The sequence below is a fragment of the Poecilia reticulata genome, chromosome 4 (assembly GCF_904066995.2).
Source record: "Poecilia reticulata chromosome 4, P_reticulata-male-v2, whole genome shotgun sequence".
NCBI classification, from domain to species: Eukaryota; Metazoa; Chordata; class Actinopteri; order Cyprinodontiformes; family Poeciliidae; genus Poecilia; species Poecilia reticulata.
Window position 1 is genome coordinate 12,569,897 of NC_088833.1, and position 19,197 is coordinate 12,589,093.

Consider the following 19,197-nt stretch of genomic DNA (forward strand, 5'->3'; position numbering starts at 1 on the left):
ACTTGTAATTATCCATCAGGTGTTATTGCTCAAACATATTCTTCCCTGGTGACTCAATGTGATTTCAGTGTGTTTGTTGAAAAATGCCTTTGTTCCACAGCCTGAACAGGTAAGTGAATTTCTCAGTTTGACAGGATTGGCCATGTATTTGAAAGGATGCAATAAATGTTTTTGGTTTACAGTTTTGCTACAGCCAAAGAAATTATTATATTATTATATATTATATATATAACTCTTTGAGGTTAAAGTCATGCATTTCCAATCATACATTAGCATCATGAGGTTTTAGCCACCTTTTCAAGCCTTCACTCATTAAAGATATAACCAAACTCCCTCTTCATCTCTTTGTTTGATTAAGAAAGGCTCATAAATCATAGTGCAGTGAACAAAAGCTAACATTATTCATGAACTTTGTATTTGCATAATTAGATAAGCAGCCTAGGGCTTTTTTTCCCCCCACTGCATTACTCTTTGCCTATGCTGACTTGCCTTTAGGAATGTGTGGCCTATATCAAAATAGACAAGACTACATATCACATGCAGGCACAGGCTATTTTGTAATAACAAGGTTACACCGGAATTTGAAAAGGTTTGATTTCAAAAATCACTAAAGTGTTTTGTTCATTTGTGGCATGTTTCAACCCATGTTTAATAAAGAAAAAGAGAATGTGCTGAAATAACCTGAGTTTTCCCTAGCAGTATGTTGCACAGAGTAACTCTGCTCGACTATTACATCTCCATATCAACAACAAAGACAAAGTTGGTTGTTTATGAAAAAAAACTCTAAAAAAACGTGATAATTTTTTGATAACCAAGAAAACCCAACCCAGTGCCGTTGCCCAGTTAGCACGCTACATTTAATTGAGTCACAATTAAAAAGTTATAGAAAATGACCAAACTTTCAGTTGCTTTGTTTCTATCATAGTGAGGCAATTTTATTCTCATCTATAGCCAGGTAGCTGAAAGAAAGCTTCTACACATTAGAAGCTTTCTTCTATTTTGGCTCACAAGGAAGCCAAATTGGAATGTTTTTTTTTTTTTGCTTGTTTGTTTTTTGTTTTGTTTGTTTTTTTTTAAAGAAAACTTGCATAAAATCATATTTTTTCAGCTCTAAATCATGTAATAATTTGATTCTCACATCAAAAACACACCTGGAGTGTTGGCTTGATTCTTTCATGCATGCTTGAGAAATCCTCAAATTTCCAATATAAGCCATTCGGGGGTGCCTAACCAAACACTTGCTCTTACCAAACGCCTACTTTACCAAAAAGCTTGTTCTTGGTGCTTTTTAGTCTCCAGCCGAGCTTCCGTCTCACAGATCACTTTTTCCTTTGCACCTCCTCCACTCAGCTCCTCCAGACTACCGTCAGCGGCAATTATCAAACACCCGGTGGAACTGTGTGTCCACTGAGCTTATTATACAAACTAATTCTCAGTACAGCTTTTCTAAGAAAAGTTGTAAACGGCCTAATAAAGGAAAATTGCTGTCATGACGTGCTGAAGGTGGAGTGTCAGAAAGAATAATAGCTTCTTACCGAGGCAAACTTGATGGTGTCTCTTGAAGTTTGCATCAAATTGACAATTGAAGGTAACGGTTGCAAGATTGTGCTACAAAGCGGTACATTGTGCCTGGAAAATACATAATATCCCTCTTTAAAATCATGCTATGCTTCTTTATTCAAAATAATCAATTAAGTACTTTGGTGATCATACCGGCCTATTCTAGCAAAATGCAGCCCCATTCCCAAATCTTTTTCGTATCACTTTCATACAAAAAATAATTTGGATTTCAGGAATAGAATTTCTTTCGCTTTGATACGGAACCATGCAGGTGCTGGCCTTGAAGTGCGAGACGTGTGTAAAAGGCAGCTTAACTTCCTACCTGCGTCATTACTGATTCCATAGAAGCGCTAAAAACCAACAGATGGGCTCTGACAACAATGGCATCACACGTGGAGCCCCATGCTGCTGCGGTCGCAGCGTAGTGACCTTGTGGTGGTGACAGAGCATTGCCGGAGTGACAGCGAGGGCGCGGACGTAGGAGCGAGACAGAGGGAGTATAGCAAGTTCAGACATGGCTGCCATGTAGTGACACTGGCTGTCTTCAGTCATGCAGCTATTAAAACCAAGAATATGCAGCTGAAATTCGCTGCCTCTGAGATGTTGTCATTCACAGTGGCCAAATGTGTTTGAGTCATGTGCAGCACTGTTACTTTGTATGAATTTTATTTGAAGTGGCTTTCATACAAAATGTGAAGCCTACCACCTAGGTAGCATTCATGTAGTCAAGCTGCAATTATTAAACATAAAGAATAAGTATCTTTTTAAATGTTTTTTCCCCCTCTACATATCAGAAAACTAAAGCTTTCAATATTTTTTTTAAGTATCCCACAATTGTCTCTGTACTTAAGTGGGTATAATTCATGTACTGCAAAGGTTATTATCTTTATGTGTCCACCGATTCAGTAAGCTGCTAATTTGGAGCTCTAATTGGACTATAGTAGAGCATTAGTGAGCAGTGTTTGGATGAGGAGAAATGAGGGACTAATGGGAGCTGCGAACTGCAAAAGCAAGATAAAATGATGAAAAGAGCAGTGTGCCACCAGCAGGCCTGAGCGGGATGCAGAAGGAGCAAGAGGGAGGGAAAGAAAGACTAAGGCTTGGCCAGCCATTTTGTAGATCGCCTAAACAAATCAATCAAGGTCCGCTGGAGCACACTAATTGAATTACACAAATGGGACTGAGGGTGGGGGACTAGGAGTTGAGAGGGATGCACACATGGTAAAACTGCTATAAAGCAGCGTGCGGGGTGGGCAGATCACAGCTTCAGGCACTTTTGGAAATTAATCACCCATGCCGACCCCTCCTCACTTTTCTTTTACTCCCATTTCTGTCATTCTGTATTTGTGTGCTTTTCTGTCACTTCTCTTCCCTCCACCTCTTTTCACTGTTATTCTCTTTCTGTGTTTCTCTCTTGTCATTTTCTTGTTGTCAAGCAGGTTTATTTATTATTATTTATTTTTTTACTAAAGAGATATAAACCTTTAGAAACATGTTAAAACGGGGTCTTCCTGGCAGAATGTTTAATTAAAAGCAAAAAGACATTCCCAAAGGACAAAATCACCCATGCCGACCCCTGGCCAACATTTTAAATAAAATAAGTCTGAAAATAATTTTCTTTAAAAAAAATGTTGGGCCGTGTCCAGACAGTTCCCTTTATCAAACTCTTGGTACCTCACTGCTCATCAGATCAACCTGCACAGTGTTGTTAAGTAGGGCAGCTGCCGTGGCTGAGACAACTGTTGTAGACTCTGTGCCCATTACAGCCGTTTTCATTGAATGGATGAAGACGGTGAACATGCTGTGAGACAGCCATGAGTGGGTAGCAGTGGAGGATGAAAGATGTAAGTGTTTGGTGATTATTCTGACTGAATTGAAGAGGAACTGGTCCAGATGGAAGATGAGGTTATCATTTTCAGGAAGTATTTGTCTGTTTATTTTGGATAAAAAAAATAAAAATAATTGTAGTACGTTAGTAAATGCAAAAAATAAAAAGTTTCAGTGTTCTCTCTGAATATGACCTTGAATATAACTTGACTAGTATTTCTTTTTTTCCATCAGTGAAGGGAGCAAATGGACATTATCGCATCAATTCCCACTATTACTTTCCATCAGCAGTCACCTCTATTTTATTTTAGCTTTGCGTATCATTGCACAAAAAAATGCCTCACACAATATTTATCAAATTTCATTATAAAGTTCCTTTCAAAAGCATTCACAGGTCTTGAAGTTTTCCATCTTTTTGATGTTACAACTTCAACTCGATGCAGAAAAACACAGGCCGGGAGTTCTTTCCCGGCCTGGGTGATTGTTTCATGTCAAAAACTCAAGGTATATACTTTTTTTTTTTGACGAGGCATTGTTTAAGATGCATAAATATTTGCATTTATAAATAGAAATCTATAATTGGAATTTTAATTATCAAAGTAAATCAAAGTTATCTAACTTTGTATTTACATTTTCTCCAGGGATGTCACTCATATTATTCATAACAAGAGGCGTTTTTTTTTCTTTCTCTTCAGTTGTAGTCATCGAATGATGTCATACAATAACTAGAATTGTTATTCAAAACATGTTTTTTTTTTTCCCAAGCATACTATCCGTACCAGCTGTTTTTGTAATTGCTCCTAAAATGAAGCAAGCCCAAATTGTTTGCAGCAGTTATGACCATAGATGTTTATGATAAGACTTGAAAGCTGTAGGGAAAAAAAGGGCCAACATCCTATCAAGCTGCTTGGTGGACTCGCTTAATAAGCACACTAACAGCCATTTTGTGGGGAAAAAAGCAGTTTACTACCAAGCATGTCTTTATCTGTAAACACTCATGGTGAGCAGATTCAGTGCGTGGCTTTATTTATTGCATTCATAGAAGATAAGTTTTGCTATTTACTTCATTCCTTATGTTTCCGTCTTTTCTTGATAAAAGAAGAAAAGAAGAAAAATGCCCCTGGCCACATGCGCTCTGGTGAGCCACGGGCTGGCGGAGGACGCAGAGTGCAATTATGCAAAACACACACAGAGTGCAGTCACTTAAAGAAAGAGAGACAGACAAAAGGAAATGATAGTAAAAAAAAAACCCTGGTGTTCCTGGAGCTTCAGGATATGAAGGGAGATCGGTTTCATTCTGCTTCTTAGAAGTCAGTTGGTATTGAATATGGTTTAACTGGGTAGTCTGCTTTAATTGCAAAATGTAATATTCACATTTGAGTGAATAAAATTAATCAATGTTTCTTTTGGAAAACAGAATAATATCAGACAACATGTTAATGTGGCAGAAATGTAGACTCACCAGTCACTTTTACATGTTTGCAATTGGTTATGGATACAAATTGTGATAGACTGCAATGAGTCACTGCCATAGCAAATGGCAGTGAATTCAGATATCTAGATGTGCCATCATCTACACCACGCTGAGAAATCTTTTTCACAGCTAGTTTTCAGGTTTATAGAGAATGGTCGAAAAAAAGAGGCAAAAGAGGCAAGTATTACTGACTAAAAATGCAGTAACCTTATCAGTTGGTTGACTAAAAGTGCCTTGTTGATGTCAGATGAGAATGGGCAGACACGTTTATGTGAAACCTGGCTGTTTGAACCATCAGTACCCACCTGAACATCACTGAATGGCTGCCGTCAACCAAAGTATTGTTACTAACTGCTTTCCACCCTTTATGATCGTCAAAATTGGCCTAATTTCTGAGAAATCCAAGCAAGATGTACCATATAAAGAGGCAAGTGTGCGTATAGCATAAAACCTAACTGGTAGCACTCACTACTAAAAACATATTTGTTTCTGTTCTCTCGTGGTTTTCAGTGTGTACTTTAAATGAAAGAAAATCTTCTTGCGTTCTTCAAATCCCTATTTTGAAATATTACGCAGAACCTGTACAAAAACCAGTAAGAACTTGGAAACAGGTTGTACCACCTGGTGAGAAATCCTCCTTTCACAGAAGTCTGAGCGCAAATAAAACTGCTAAGTTATTCTCAGAGACGTAGTTCTTTCTCTTTCTTGCTCCTACTTTACTTATTAGCTGTTGGCTGTTGTATTTTGTTAGGTTGTTTTGAGATTTTTTACTTTTTACCGTTATATGGGACTTTTATTTGTGTGTTTTTTTTTGTTTTTTTAAGCTGCCACATCATTATCAGCCAGCTGAAGTTTAACAAAATTGGTATATGTAGAACTGTGCTGTTTGATTTAACAAAGGTGAGTTCAGACAAAATATTTAGAATTCAGCTGAAGGAAGTCTGTCTGACAAGCCGCTGGCAGAGGTTTCTGGATCTGTCCACCTGGAGTTGAACTTCATACGTTTCTTACTTTGTGGTCTCAGCTTCTGAGCACATTCCAATCCACCTGCCACCACACTGGCATTTGCTGTCCCAAGCGCACATCAAACAGATCAAAAACGGATGCTCATATAAAGCCAGAGCAAAAATAAATAAATAAATAAAAAATGTACCACCTGCACTCTGCAGGCAGATTTCTTTTTTCATTTGGTTCTCGAGGTACATGCCAGGAACAGAGAGGCCTCTGAGTGATGAGGTGATCTGAGCAGTAAAGCAAAATGAAGAGAAAGTGAAAGAAAACCAAAAAATGAAACGCTATCGATTGTTGTACCATCAGGTCTGTTCTCCGTTTAAATTGGTAAATACATTTGCTCACACCTCAAGGTCTAAAATACTCTTTTCTCTATTAGGAGGCGAACGGACTGAAAGCGTGACTAATCTTTATAATTAACCAGGATCGATTGTCTAATTTGTGGATGAGGTGAAACGTGTTATTTGAACACTGTTTCAGAGTGGTGGCCTTGTACAACATTGTGTTCGCTTGCAGATGTGATGGAGAGCGTTATAGTATATTACAAAGCTTTCGGGGCAGCTGCTGGCATATTGATGCTTCTTGGCTAAACGTTAACGAGCGATGGTGGTGTTGTGTTTGTCAGAGAGTCCCAGGCTACAATCTGTCTGCTGAGCCAGCCAGAGGCCCTAATGATATCATCAGGAAGTGCCGTCAACAACAGTCTAACGAGGAATGATCCTGGTGTTTCACCTCCCTCTTTTGTTCCCTGCTGCCTTTTGCCCATGTGCATCTGAGTGCTGAGGTTGTCTTGCCTTGCACACATGCAATTAACTCCAACGGAAACATAAAAAATGAAATTGTATTAAGGAATAGTTAATATCTTTTGAGATAAAACATAAACAATGACCAAAAAAGTAAAGGGTAAACTGAATAGTAGTCTGCCTCTCAAATACACTCGTACTCTTTGAGCTTTTCCAAATTTTGGATGAGGAAACTAGGAGCAAGTTTCCTCGGTGGCGTTTTGAGTTGGTGAGTTAGTCAGAGTTGTTTGTATGATGGATGGAGCTAAAATCGGGTTCATCCTAGAAGAAATGTTAAGGACTGCAAAAGGCTAGAGAATAGGACTGAAGGTCATGTTCCTGCAAGACAAGCCTAAACTTAAAGCCAGAGTCATAACAGAATGGTTGGATAAAATGATATCCCAGTTTTAGAATAATTCAGTTAAAGTCTGGACCTAAATTCACCTGAATTTGTGTATTAAAATGTAAAATCCAACATCAACAAAAAGCTATTAATTCATTTGAACTGAACTTACCTTTCAAATGAGTGGGAAAGTGGGAAAACATTTCACTCATTAAATTTGCAAAGTGGGACGAGTCATGCCCTGAAAAGCGTTTAGCAAAAAGAAAAAAACTGGCAAAGTGTGGCATGGATCTGTATTAAGCCCCTTTGGGTCATTATTTAAAATTATAATTTAAGATCAATTAATTTCTTCTGCAGTTTAATTACTTAGCTTACAAGGTAACCTTTACACTTTTCCAATTTACATTTCATCACACCTTTTTTTTTCCTTTTTTTTTTACTTTGTAGCTCCTTTTTGCTAACAATTTAAACATTGCTGCAAATCCAAAATGACTGATACAGTTCACGTTTTGATTTATTTAGCTTTTTGTCGACAAATGACTGAAGCTGGAATGCAGCTGAGTTAGTCATGCTAGCCTGTGTCAGCATTGCTGCAGAGAGAGACTGTATTTGAAATGACCGTGTGAAATTTAAGTGATTCCCAGTGGTTTGATTTGTTTGTGTCAGACAGACTAATCATATATTCTCTGCTTTCTTTCTCTCTTTTTTTCCATGTTTCTCCCCCTTCCCACCTTTTCTTTGTCGGATGTTGTCTTTCCCCAGGTGCCCTGCAGATCGAGAACAGTGAGGAGTTGGACCAGGGGAAGTACGAGTGCGTGGCGTCTAATGAGGAAGGCGTACGCTACTCGTCCCCCGCTAATCTTTATGTGCGAGGTAGGGAGCAACCAGCCTGCTGAGCCAGGCAAAAAAAAAGAAAAAAGTAACAAAAAATACCTAAATAAAATCAACTTTGTCTAAATAAAATGTCTTCACAGTACAGCTCATCTTTAATTGGTATTCTTGAGCGTAAAATACTATAATTGCTTCCATTAAACTCCGTTTTAATCTAGAAGTGTATGCACGAGATGTTTTGCAAAATTAATATCAAAGGAATTTAAATATTCTACCATTTATATCAATGCCTTCCCATAATTGTTTTAATGCACTGAAACTTCCAAATGTAAATCTATAATTGACCAACTAATGTTCTTCTCTGTTATGATGCTCCATTTTGTCTTTCAATGCCCTCCCCTACTCACTCGGAAGGAAATGTATAGCCCAACAAGCCGTATGTCTGCAAGTTATCAGTTGCCAAAGACCTTTGACCTATTAACTGTGTGCCCAATCAAATGTTTCCCAACTACATCTCAAGTTGAAACCATAAAACACACTGAAAATATTTTTATTTTTTTGGTTTTGTTTTTGTTTTGTTTTTTTATTTGATGAGTGTTTTACAGGTAACGGAGCACAACGGTAAGTGTTGATTTTGATTGATTGGCTAGGTAATGTTGCCCACCAATCAAAATCATTCACCCCTTCTTGCCTTTTCCAGTTTTGGGGGAGGAAAACAAAAGTATTTGTGTTATAACAAAGTGAAAAAGCACTGTATTTTTGCACACAGCTCATTTGTCAGATTGACCATAAATCTTACACTTCCTGTATTTCTTCCTCATGCTGCACTGGAGCATATACTTATAGGGTTTCCCAGTTTTTACCTTTGTGTACTGTCTGTAAAGGCCTTTACAGTCTGTACTTATTTTGGTTGCCATGTTCCTGCAAAATGACGATATATATATATATATATTTATATAAAAACAATAATTCAGAGGGAACAGTTTCATAGGAAACAGACTATAAAGACAAAAGCCTATCCTCAACCACTAATGCTAAATGACAATGAATCCCTGTTGAGGGAGCTTTAATAAATTGAAGCAGATGCATTTTCGGCATGTATTATTTATATTGTGCATATTAAATAAAGATGCCTCGGTATCTACTCGGTTTGTTCCCTCTGCTGTGTACCAAATAACTTTGTTCCCAATAAATAATTCACTACTCCAACATTATAAAATGGGTCAGGGAGCTGCTTTTTCATTATTATTGCTATCATCAGACTCAGTGAAATAGAAGCATGGAGAGGAGAAATTCTACTACAGGGAGCTGAAGGTAAAAAGAAAATGGCTCTTCAAGACTGTCAGCATTCATGTAGCCGAGGCACGAGCTGGTACAAATGTGATTCAGCAAGCAGCGTCAATTAGCTATCTGCTATCCGGTGGTCCTTGCATGATCATCGCTCTGGGCGAGCCCCTCCCGCAACAGATTAGTTTAGGTGAGCGAAGAGAATTATGCTATATTTTTGAGAACACAAAAGACACTCCCCTTCTCTCTTTTAGTTTTCATAAAATTGAAATTATTCTAAAGCATCTGTCATTAGATTTCCTTAACAAAAAAATAGTAAAGCAGCCCTTTAAACACTAAATAAGAATCTCAAATAGAGTTCCAACAAATCATCATTTGTGAGCCTTTTTCTGTTGAGGTATTTTCTACATCTTCATTGACTGGCCACCATATTAAGCAACAAAAAACCAGTTCAGGCCCCCCATTGACCGTATAGTGCCCTGGTGGTGAACCCATGTCAGAGCCCTCCACGCCCACTAGCTTAGTCGTCTTATATTTTACCCAAATGCTCTCAACAGAAATTATTAATATTTATGTAAAGAATATATTTTATTTTTTTTTACATTTTGCAACTATTTTACATTAAATCATACATGCACTCCTTGAAATAACTTCCAAAACACCTCCGATATTATCACAAACACTGGCTCCACGAGCATGCTTTTACAAAAGTACTCCAGATTCATAATTACTCCAGTGCATTCACACTATGTAACACACCTGTTATGCTGTGATGGTGTCAGCCTTTGTTTGTTTTCAGTTAACTTTTGTCGATCAATTCTGATACTTGATGTTGACTATGTTTTGTTCACGAAGCAAAATGCACTTGAGATTAGCAGCTGTGTGGAAGGATAATTGTAAGGACGAGAGAGAAACCCTGAAAATGAGGCATGTGGGTACTGGAGCAAATGAGACTCCTTCCCAAACATCAACCATAATGACAGTGTTTGCTGATTGGCTTCTTAGAATAATATTTTTTCTTACCAGCCTTGAACTGCAGCTGCTAATTTCCCCCCGAATTGTCTTTTTTTAAATTTATTTGTTCTTTTCAATCTCTCATTTGTTTTTGTTTTGTTTACTTTCTGTTTATTTCATTTCCTTCTCTAACTAAATAAAATGTGGCCACCCCCATGAGCCTCTCATTGTGGCCATAAGACGCTTGTGAAATTTTGAATTATGAGTATGGTACGCTTGAATTGACTCCAGTGGCGCCCCAATCCTTTTTCCTTAGCAGGCAGCAGAGCGACCACTGGGGTGAATCTGATTGTTTTGGTTCAAAGTTTATTTAAAGGGGAGGGCAGGCAAGTGTACTTTGAAGACGGGTGTCACTGATGACAGGGACAGGGGTAAGGGGGAAAAAAAAGAAGGAAAGGGACATGTAGCTGCAGCTAAACACCTTGAGGTGGCTTTTTTTACTCTCTCTGTGTTTCCCCTATTTTTCTCTTCTCCTCATGTCATTGTGTTCTGCATCAACCCCTTTACATCCCTCAGAGCTTCGAGAAGGTTGGTGTGTTTTTTCTTTTTTACTTTTTTTTAACCCGCATTTGAAAAGAAAATTCAACATGTTTGACAAATTTTAGCTGTTATTTGCCTTTTGCAGAGCTCGATTATATACTAATCTGAAAAAAAATAAATAAATAAATACAGTTAATCCAAACTGCTAAATAATTTTAAAAGACCATATTTTTTTTTTATTTCCAAATAAAAGATGAAATCAAACCCCGATTAGCTCGGGTCTTGTTTATTTAATTTTATGTTTGCATTGTGGGGCCTTTTCACGTTTTGCATCCTTTGGTATTGCTTCTGCACCTAAAAGCTTTACTTGCATGTGTTGTTATGGAAACCCAGCACATGGAAATAGCACCGCCTGTTGCATGATGGGAGAATGTAACTGCGCTTGCATGCCCGTGCAAAAACCCCTTTGGCCCCAATGTTTTTTTTTTCTTCTCCTTTTTGCATTCTCTGCGTTTTGTTTTGTTTTTTCCTTGGGTTTTCTTGGGTTTTCTAAAAATATTTTTTGTTCCTGACAACCGTATTTTTAGCTACTTTTTTTTTACTTTTGAGTTGTGATGACGGTCTTGTGTGTGTGTGTGTTTTTATGGTTCTATTTCTGTTTTGTTTCTGTTTTTTTGTTTACTATGTCATTTTTTTGTGGTTCATTCGTTTGTAAAAAAAAATTGTTCCTTTTTCAACCTGATATGCTCGGCTTCTTGATACTCGGAGTGCAACTGCAAATGCCGAATGAAATTATAAATGTGTATACAGCCAGTGTTCCTGTCATCTGCTTTGGAGTGATCCATTACCAAAAATATTAGACCTGATTGGGCCTGATTGGGTTCCATGCTGATTTTAGGGAGCCATTAAGAGATGCCATTTGCAATATTGTGCAAATCAATAACAATACAATGACCTCAGCATTGCATTTAGTGCAAGCGAGTAGAGATGCATATTTGTATTTTTTAATTGATGTGATTTATTCTTGTTGATTGATTGGCAGCTGCCTTTCTCAGAGTCAGAACAAACATTTACACTTTAATCAGTTATATTGTCATTTATGATTCTTTTTAAGTTCATATAAGTAAGCAGTATTTTTAACGTGCACACCGTAGATCTTAAAAGTCAGAAAAATCCATAAGTGATGGATGCAAACTGATTAGTGAGCCCACAGTGAAACCCACAGTTTATCACTGTGTGCTTCAGCTTCTTTTTACAATATAATCAGATTTTTATTGAACCACACATCACCTGCTGTAGTGAGTTGACCTGTTACATTTTCAACTCAACTTGTCTGAGTATATAATTTGTTTTTTTGGAGAGGAAAGGAGAGTTTTAGCTATTGATACTTTGTCTTTTTATTTTTACTTTTTGCTTTTCTTTGAAAACCAGTTGATGAATGAAGGTAACTCAGCCCTCATTAACACAAGGCAGGTGCTGCATAAAGGCTTACGTTGTATTAATTTGACTGAGGATACCCAAGTAAATTATGTAAGATATGCTAGACTGGACCTCAAAAGGTATGCTTATATTAAATATTTTCATGCAGGATATTTTGAGTGACAAAGTTGCCAAGGCTTTGCACTAACCTCAAAAAATATTTTCAAATAACTTGCTGTCATTTTTGTACCTTCTAACAATTTAAACATGCCTAATATCCAAAACACAGATAAAATGTGTAGCTGACATTCTATAAATGTAATTCAAACTTGAATTGTCTTCCCTTATAGACATCTTATGTTCCCATGTGGTTCAATAAATGGAAGCAAAACAGGATTTCTCATATGGTTTAGTGTTGGAGCAGCTGCCCTTTCTTTTATGACTTACCACTTACTTTACATTACTTCCATACCTTTAGTATCAACAGCTGTCACTTTGGAAAGAAGCTAACAATACAATATATGTTTTTAACTCAATCTAATTATATAATTCTAGACTCAGTTCAACAAAGAAACACTGATGCAGAAAGACTGTGCTGTTATGCATGTGCATGCTCTCCCTTCTACTATGATATTTGCCTGTTGGTGAATGTGCTTGCATGTCCTGCTCTGCATCCGTATGTAATGTTGGGAAAGAAAGCTAGATTACACCTTATGTTCTCACTGGCCAAAGCAAATTCTAGCCATCTCTATTAGATGTTTGCCTTACATAGCCCAAAAAATTCTCATTTGCAATAGAAGTGCCTGTATTCACCACACAAAACAAATGGCCCATTACCTTCTTCACTAATAAAGTCACTAATTAACTTACTAACTAGCTTGGCATGCACTGGAATTATCATACACATGGGGGAATGTTGTTGCAGTATAGCTTGGCTGCTTGTCATGTACCTATAAGACAACAGCAATAGTTAACACTCTGAAATCCTTTTTTATTATTAGATACCCATGCCATGATTCCTGTTAGTTTCCTTTAGGAAATAATTTCCATTTTGATGAGCCACCCATAGGGAGAGTTTAGCAGTGGTGCAGCAAAGGTATGTTAATACCGGCCAACCCCTGCAGCTTAAATGTAAATGCTGTGGGACTCACCCTGCAAGTGTGACTAAAGGATCTTCATACTGTGCCTGTGTCCTCAGGCAGTAAGAGGGTGTAATCTCAGCTTCAAGGTGACACTAAAGGCTGCACATTATTTTGGCTTCCCCCTTCATTTGGGGGCAACAAAATCTGCCTCACAAAAATAGCCAATAATGTCCACCTTCTGACCTCTGTTTTTCAACACAAATCCCTCCACAACACCTCCCACTTAGTGCAATACTCTGGCATTCTCTCTCGACTGCTTCTCACCTCGTCCAGTGTATGGCTTTTTGTCTTTCTCTCCACATTGGGGCTTGAAATAAGACTACATATTGTTATCGGACCACATGAAATGTGGATGTTTGTTTTCTTTTTTATCAATTCCAAATGGGCCGGCTGGGCTCCTGGTCTCTGTGAATGAGGAGCGTGTCCATGCAATTGGGATTCTTTCTTTATTATAATTTTTTTGCTGGAATGGCGGTGCGTTTTAAAGGTATTAAAATGGCGAGGGTTTTATTTGCACATATAATGACAGACTGTATATTGACGTAAAGTTCAGCTGAGCATGTACTCAACTTTCAGAACTTTTAAAGTATGGTGACTCATTATCATGAGCCATTGAAGAAACTTTACATTTAAAAGTAAATGTTCATTTAGAATCTAACGATGGATAATGATGTGCAAATTATAGTGTGATCCAGCATCAGTTGGGCTCTTAATCAGGGGCTTTATCAAAACATTTACATGAAACAAAAGGTTTTCCAAGATGATTGCTTTATCCATAGTTTCTACAAACATCCTTATGAACACTGTTGTTTCAAGAAATCTGTTTTTTTTTTCCACACAAACACATCAAATGAAACCCAAAACATTCTAATAATGAAAGCCCTGTACATGGCACTGTAATGGCCCCAAGAAAGCACATCAAAAACGGATTAACTTATATGGTTGAGGTTAGAGGTTGGATTACATTGTTTTGAAAGAAAAAAATACATTCTGGTTGTTTATCAAAAAGACAAAATTAGATATTTGTGTTGTTTCTTTTTTCTCAACTTTTAACAGACAATAGAGCTTTCTGATTCCTAAAATGCCTGTTTTTGTTTGTTCTAAAGGCTAAAATATTAAAACAACTTACTTATTTAATAGCGGTTTTCACACCATTCTCATTTATACAATACCTTAGTAAATGCATTGTTTTACATTACTATACAAGTAGACTTTGTAGTTCCATTTGTCCTCGTGTTGGGTTTAAAAATTACACATGACTGATTTTTTTTTTTTTTTGTTCCTTTGTACCAGAAGTTCTTAAATAAAATAATAATAATTAAAAAAAATAAATAAAAAAAAAGGTTAAACTGATTTTAAATTGTAACTTCCTTGTCAGATTCTTCAATGCTAAAGTTATTAGCTGATTTAGGGTAAGTTTCCACATGGTTCTTGACATTATAGTTTCTTAAAGGGGACTAGAGACATCTTCCTGTGGGGAAACCTCATTCACGTAACCATTTCAGCTCCCGGTCCATTGGCTGATCTGAGCCCCAGGGAGAGAAGATCACCCTGAGATAAACTTTGATTAAATGTTTCCCCAAAACGCCCATGTTTGTCATGTTCAGTTACCACAGACATTTTGAATTGGAAGATAAATTATTGAGACAAATAGAATTTTAAAAACATCTAATAGTATTGATGCAAACCTCTCTGTGAACACAGCTGCACTCTGGTACTGTCTATGCTGTTCGAATGTAGTTCTATTTGTGGATTTGTTCAATTTCGTTTGTTTCCTTTCATTTGATTTTATTTTGTGAGTCTGTGTGTCTCGAGCAATGCTATAATCAGTCATAAATGGCATGCTTGGATGGGCTTGAGTGACATTTTTTTGGGTTGTTTTGGTTCTCTGGTGTTCGCCCGAGTGGATGAGGGTGCACCTTTCTACGTCACTCATGCCATAGCCACACCCATGCATGTCTGTGTGAGGAATGGGCTGCCCTATCACCTTTGTTGATTAGTTAGGTATGCTTTATCAAATTATAATGCAGATAATTATTTTTCTTCACCCATAAGTGGTTGATTTTCTGCCTTTTTTTGACAGAGATAATGAAAAAAAATATCTCAACCAAATACGTAGTTTTGATAGCAACTTTTTTTCTTTTTTTTGGAAAACAGTATTTTTGGGGATTTGCAAGTGTCCGTTTTTCTTGGTACATTTTTACTGCATGTCATTTTTCATAGCACAAACCAACCTTTTTCAAAGGACAGCTATGAACTTTTTGCCCTCAAGGTCAGGTCGTTATGCCCAGAGTAACAAAGTAATTGACATTAGCAGTGGATGGAACAGAGAATGCATACAGAGTAGATTAGAGACTTATCAAAACCCTAACACCAGCTATGTTCCCCATTTGAGTGTCCCTCGCTCTGTAACTGAAAGTATCCATCAGTGATTTATACTGATTTTACATGTGCAATTCAGTTAAAAGAAAATCCCTCTGAGTTTGTTTATATAATAATTCTGCCTTAGTTTTGTGGATAAATTAGCTTTTCCCATGCAACGATCATATGAATCCCATTTGGATTGACACGGTTTGTTTTTAAATCTAATTTTATTTTAAGGGCCCCTTTCAGTTTTTCCCTCAATCACTCTCACTGCCCTGTTTTGTCCTTCCTTATGCCCACCTGTCCTAAACATTTAACTTCCACTTTCACACAAAAGCAATGTTTGAGGTGGTGATGAAGGAACATGTGCCTGATTCTTGATTTTAAGCCCCAGTGTGTGAGTTCTCCAAACCAACTTTGAGTCATGATCTTTTCTTGTTCTTTTTTTATTTTCAATCAGTTTTTATTCTATTCCCCACTTATATCCTCCTTCTCCTTCTCCCCCCTTTTCTGACAACCCGATCCCTTCCTTTCCCTTGTTGCGTATTGTACAGTATGTCCGCGTGTCAATCCATTTCCCTTTGTCTTGTTTGTTGTCTTGCTGCTCGAGTCTGGTTTTTTTATTTCTGCCTTGTGTCTTGTTTGTCTCTCTTCCTTTGTTTTGTGCGTCTCTCTAAAGTCATCTTTCACATATGTTTCATCATGTTGTCTTCTGTGTCTTCAGTACTTTCCTTCTCTCGCTTGACCTTTGCATCCCAACAAACATTTTCACATTAAATCTAAATATTTTCTTTGTTTTAGTCTGCTGTGTATTTGTAAAAGCTTGACTTTCCTACATATAGCTTTCCTTTGAAATTGCTCACAAATATGTAAAATGGTTGAAGAAAACATTAGGGTAACTGCAAACTCCTCCATGTCACCTAATGTCAAATGCTTGCTGGGATGCCTCTCTCAATCAGTTTGTTTTTTGCAGAATCATGCTCTTTCACTCTATAGCTCTTGCATACTGTACACACGCACATTCATGCCTATACCAATGCAAAAAGTATATGCATCTATAGACCTACAGATACACACACACATTACACTATACCTGTCACATCCTTCGTCTGAATCTCAGGTTTATTATCCTCCCTCTTCAATCCAGTCCCTTTCCATAACTTTAGGGGTTCTACCTGTCTTCCTCTCGTTGCTGGTATTCATTTCTCTTTCCCTCCATCTCTCCTTCCTATTCTCCGAACTTCTACTCACTGTTGATCTAGTTCTGTTTCTTTACTCCTACACTGTGTAGTAGTTAGCTTCCTACCTACAATGGCTACAGCTTTTTTTTCTGTGTACTCCTAGGCACACACCTTGTTCCTTGATACTTATTTTGTGTTACCGGGACTGCGATGTGACAATGTGCCATCATCACATTTTGTCACATTAGCTGAAGAAAAGCAAAGTTTACACAGCAGTAAAACGGGTTACCCCTGTCCCCCCTTTACCCCTCCTCCGCCCCTCCCTCCTCTATTTCTTTCTCTGTCACTCCTTACTGCACTGTTCTCTCTCCTTCTACCCTTTCCTCAAAAGTTATTTCTTCTATCTTGTGCTACTTTTCCTCTCCAATCGTCTTTTGTCTGGGCATGCTAGCGACCCTTCAGTTATATTCCTCAATGCATTTTATCTCAAGTTTTATATCTACTTTTGTTATCATTTACTCCTTGATTTACCTCGATCTATTTATGCATGCTGTCTGTGAAACTGATAGCTGCATCTATCAATGGAACCGTGTCAGATCTTAATAAGGCTTTGTCCAGTGGATCTACCCTAAACCACAAAAATCTGATTAAAGTTTCTCATCTTTAAGATGATCTGAAAGTAGAGCAAGGTGTTAAGTGCAAACGTGTGCTAGAATTTGGTTAGACCTTACAGAGATGGTCAATAGTTCAGTAACCCTACACTTCCTGTGCTGCGGGAGAAGCCTGCAATGGCCTACTTCCTGTTTGGCATGTGTGTCTGAGAGGACAGGAAGTTCCAGGTTGCCCGGTCGGGCTTATGTGATAGAATTATCACATGGCCTTTACTACTATATTACTCTTCTACTTTGCGATCAGGTAGTGCTTCAGTTGTCCACGTGTCAGTAGTTCAGCCCCCAAAGATGAGAAACTCGTAATAGATTTTTGTGTCTTTAATTGTGCTGTGATGGGTCAAATATTGGTCATTGGAACCTTGTTGCTATGAATCGTTGCTTAACTGTTAATCTATATTGTTGTTGAAGCATTTCTATTAGTTTAGTTCTTTCCCATTATTTGTTATTTTTTTATGTTTTCAAAAGTCTAGTTTTATTTTATTTTTTGTTTGAGTTCACATTTATCATGTTGAACCTTTTGTGTTACATGTATACCTGAGAAGGATCAATTTTCATCTGCCTCTCTTGTTACCTCTCCTTTTTCTCTTCTTTTTGACTCCTTGCCCTCTTTTGTCATCCTTTCTCCTTCCTCATGCCTTCTCGCAGTCCGGCGGGTACCTCCTCGCTTCTCCATTTTTCCAGAAAGTAAAGAAATAATGCCAGGTGGCAGTGTGAACATAACTTGCGTGGCAGTGGGGTCGCCCATGCCTTATGTCAAGTGGATGCTGAACGCTGAGGACTTGACGCCAGACGACGAGATGCCAGTTGGCAGAAATGTTCTTGAGCTGAGCAGTGTCCGTGAGTCAGCCAACTATACCTGCGTGGCCATGAGCAGCCTTGGCATCATTGAAGCCGTTGCACAGATCACTGTAAAATGTAAGAGATGACTATTTGTGAAGAATCTATGACATTCATAGAGCATGTCGCTTCCAATCTCTTGTGTTGTTAAGTTACAAAAAAAAGACGAAAAAACTATCTAGATCTTTGTTGGGGTTTTTTTGTTCAGACTTTTTGAGCAATCACAAATTAAAATCTTCTCTCATTTCTTCTGTGTTGTCACAACAGCTCTCCCCAAGCCTCCAGGTACCCCTGTGGTTACCGAAACCACAGCCACTAGTGTGACCATTACATGGGACTCAGGAAACCCAGATCCAGTGACATACTACATCATACAGTATAAAGCCAGGTCCCCAGACAGCAAGTATGAAACGGTGGATAGCATCACCACTACACGTTACAGCATTGGTGGCCTCTACCCAAACACAGAGTATGAAATACGTGTCTCAGCGGTGAACTCAATTGGACAAGGTCCACCCAGTGAGCCAGTCGAAACTCGAACTGGTGAGCAAGCTCCCGCCAGTCCACCAAGAAACATTAAGGCCCAAATTCTTCCTCAAAACACCATGATGGTGCAGTGGGAGGAACCCGAGGAGCCTAATGGGCAGATCAAGGGATACCGAGTTTATTACACTATGGACGATTCGCAGCCCATGAGCCTCTGGCAGATCCACAATGTCCAGGACAATCTCATCACCACCATTCAGAACCTAATTCCTCAAGAAACATACACAATCAAAGTCCTTGCATTCACATCTGTTGGTGATGGACCTTTTTCAGCCCCAATTCAGGTCAAAGTATTACAGGGAGGTAAGGATATGAATAATTACTAATAATGTAATAGTGCTGCTGGAGCTGTTGGAACTAGATTCTCTTAATAAAATGGTTTAGAAGCCAACCTACTGGTCATCGTGATTTAACCCTTGCAAATGTTA

At 38.0% G+C, this 19,197-nt stretch overlaps 1 protein-coding gene across 15 annotated transcripts in view; it reads left to right on the top strand.

Annotated features, from left to right (window-relative positions):
• Positions 1-19,197, top strand: part of ptprsa (protein tyrosine phosphatase receptor type Sa) — a 244,556-nt gene that overhangs the window by 155,845 nt on the left and 69,514 nt on the right. For 11 of the 15 annotated variants that reach the window (XM_008406777.3, XM_081606230.1, XM_081606231.1 and 8 more), the window contains 4 exons: positions 7,760-7,870; positions 10,646-10,657; positions 18,032-18,301; positions 18,491-19,072. In XM_008406777.3, coding sequence (XP_008404999.2) covers positions 7,760-7,870; positions 10,646-10,657; positions 18,032-18,301; positions 18,491-19,072 — 975 coding nt within the window. The remainder of the gene's footprint in view (positions 1-7,759; positions 7,871-10,645; positions 10,658-18,031; positions 18,302-18,490; positions 19,073-19,197) is intronic. The other 4 variants (XM_008406780.3, XM_008406784.3, XM_081606233.1 and 1 more) reach the window with 1 other exon arrangement.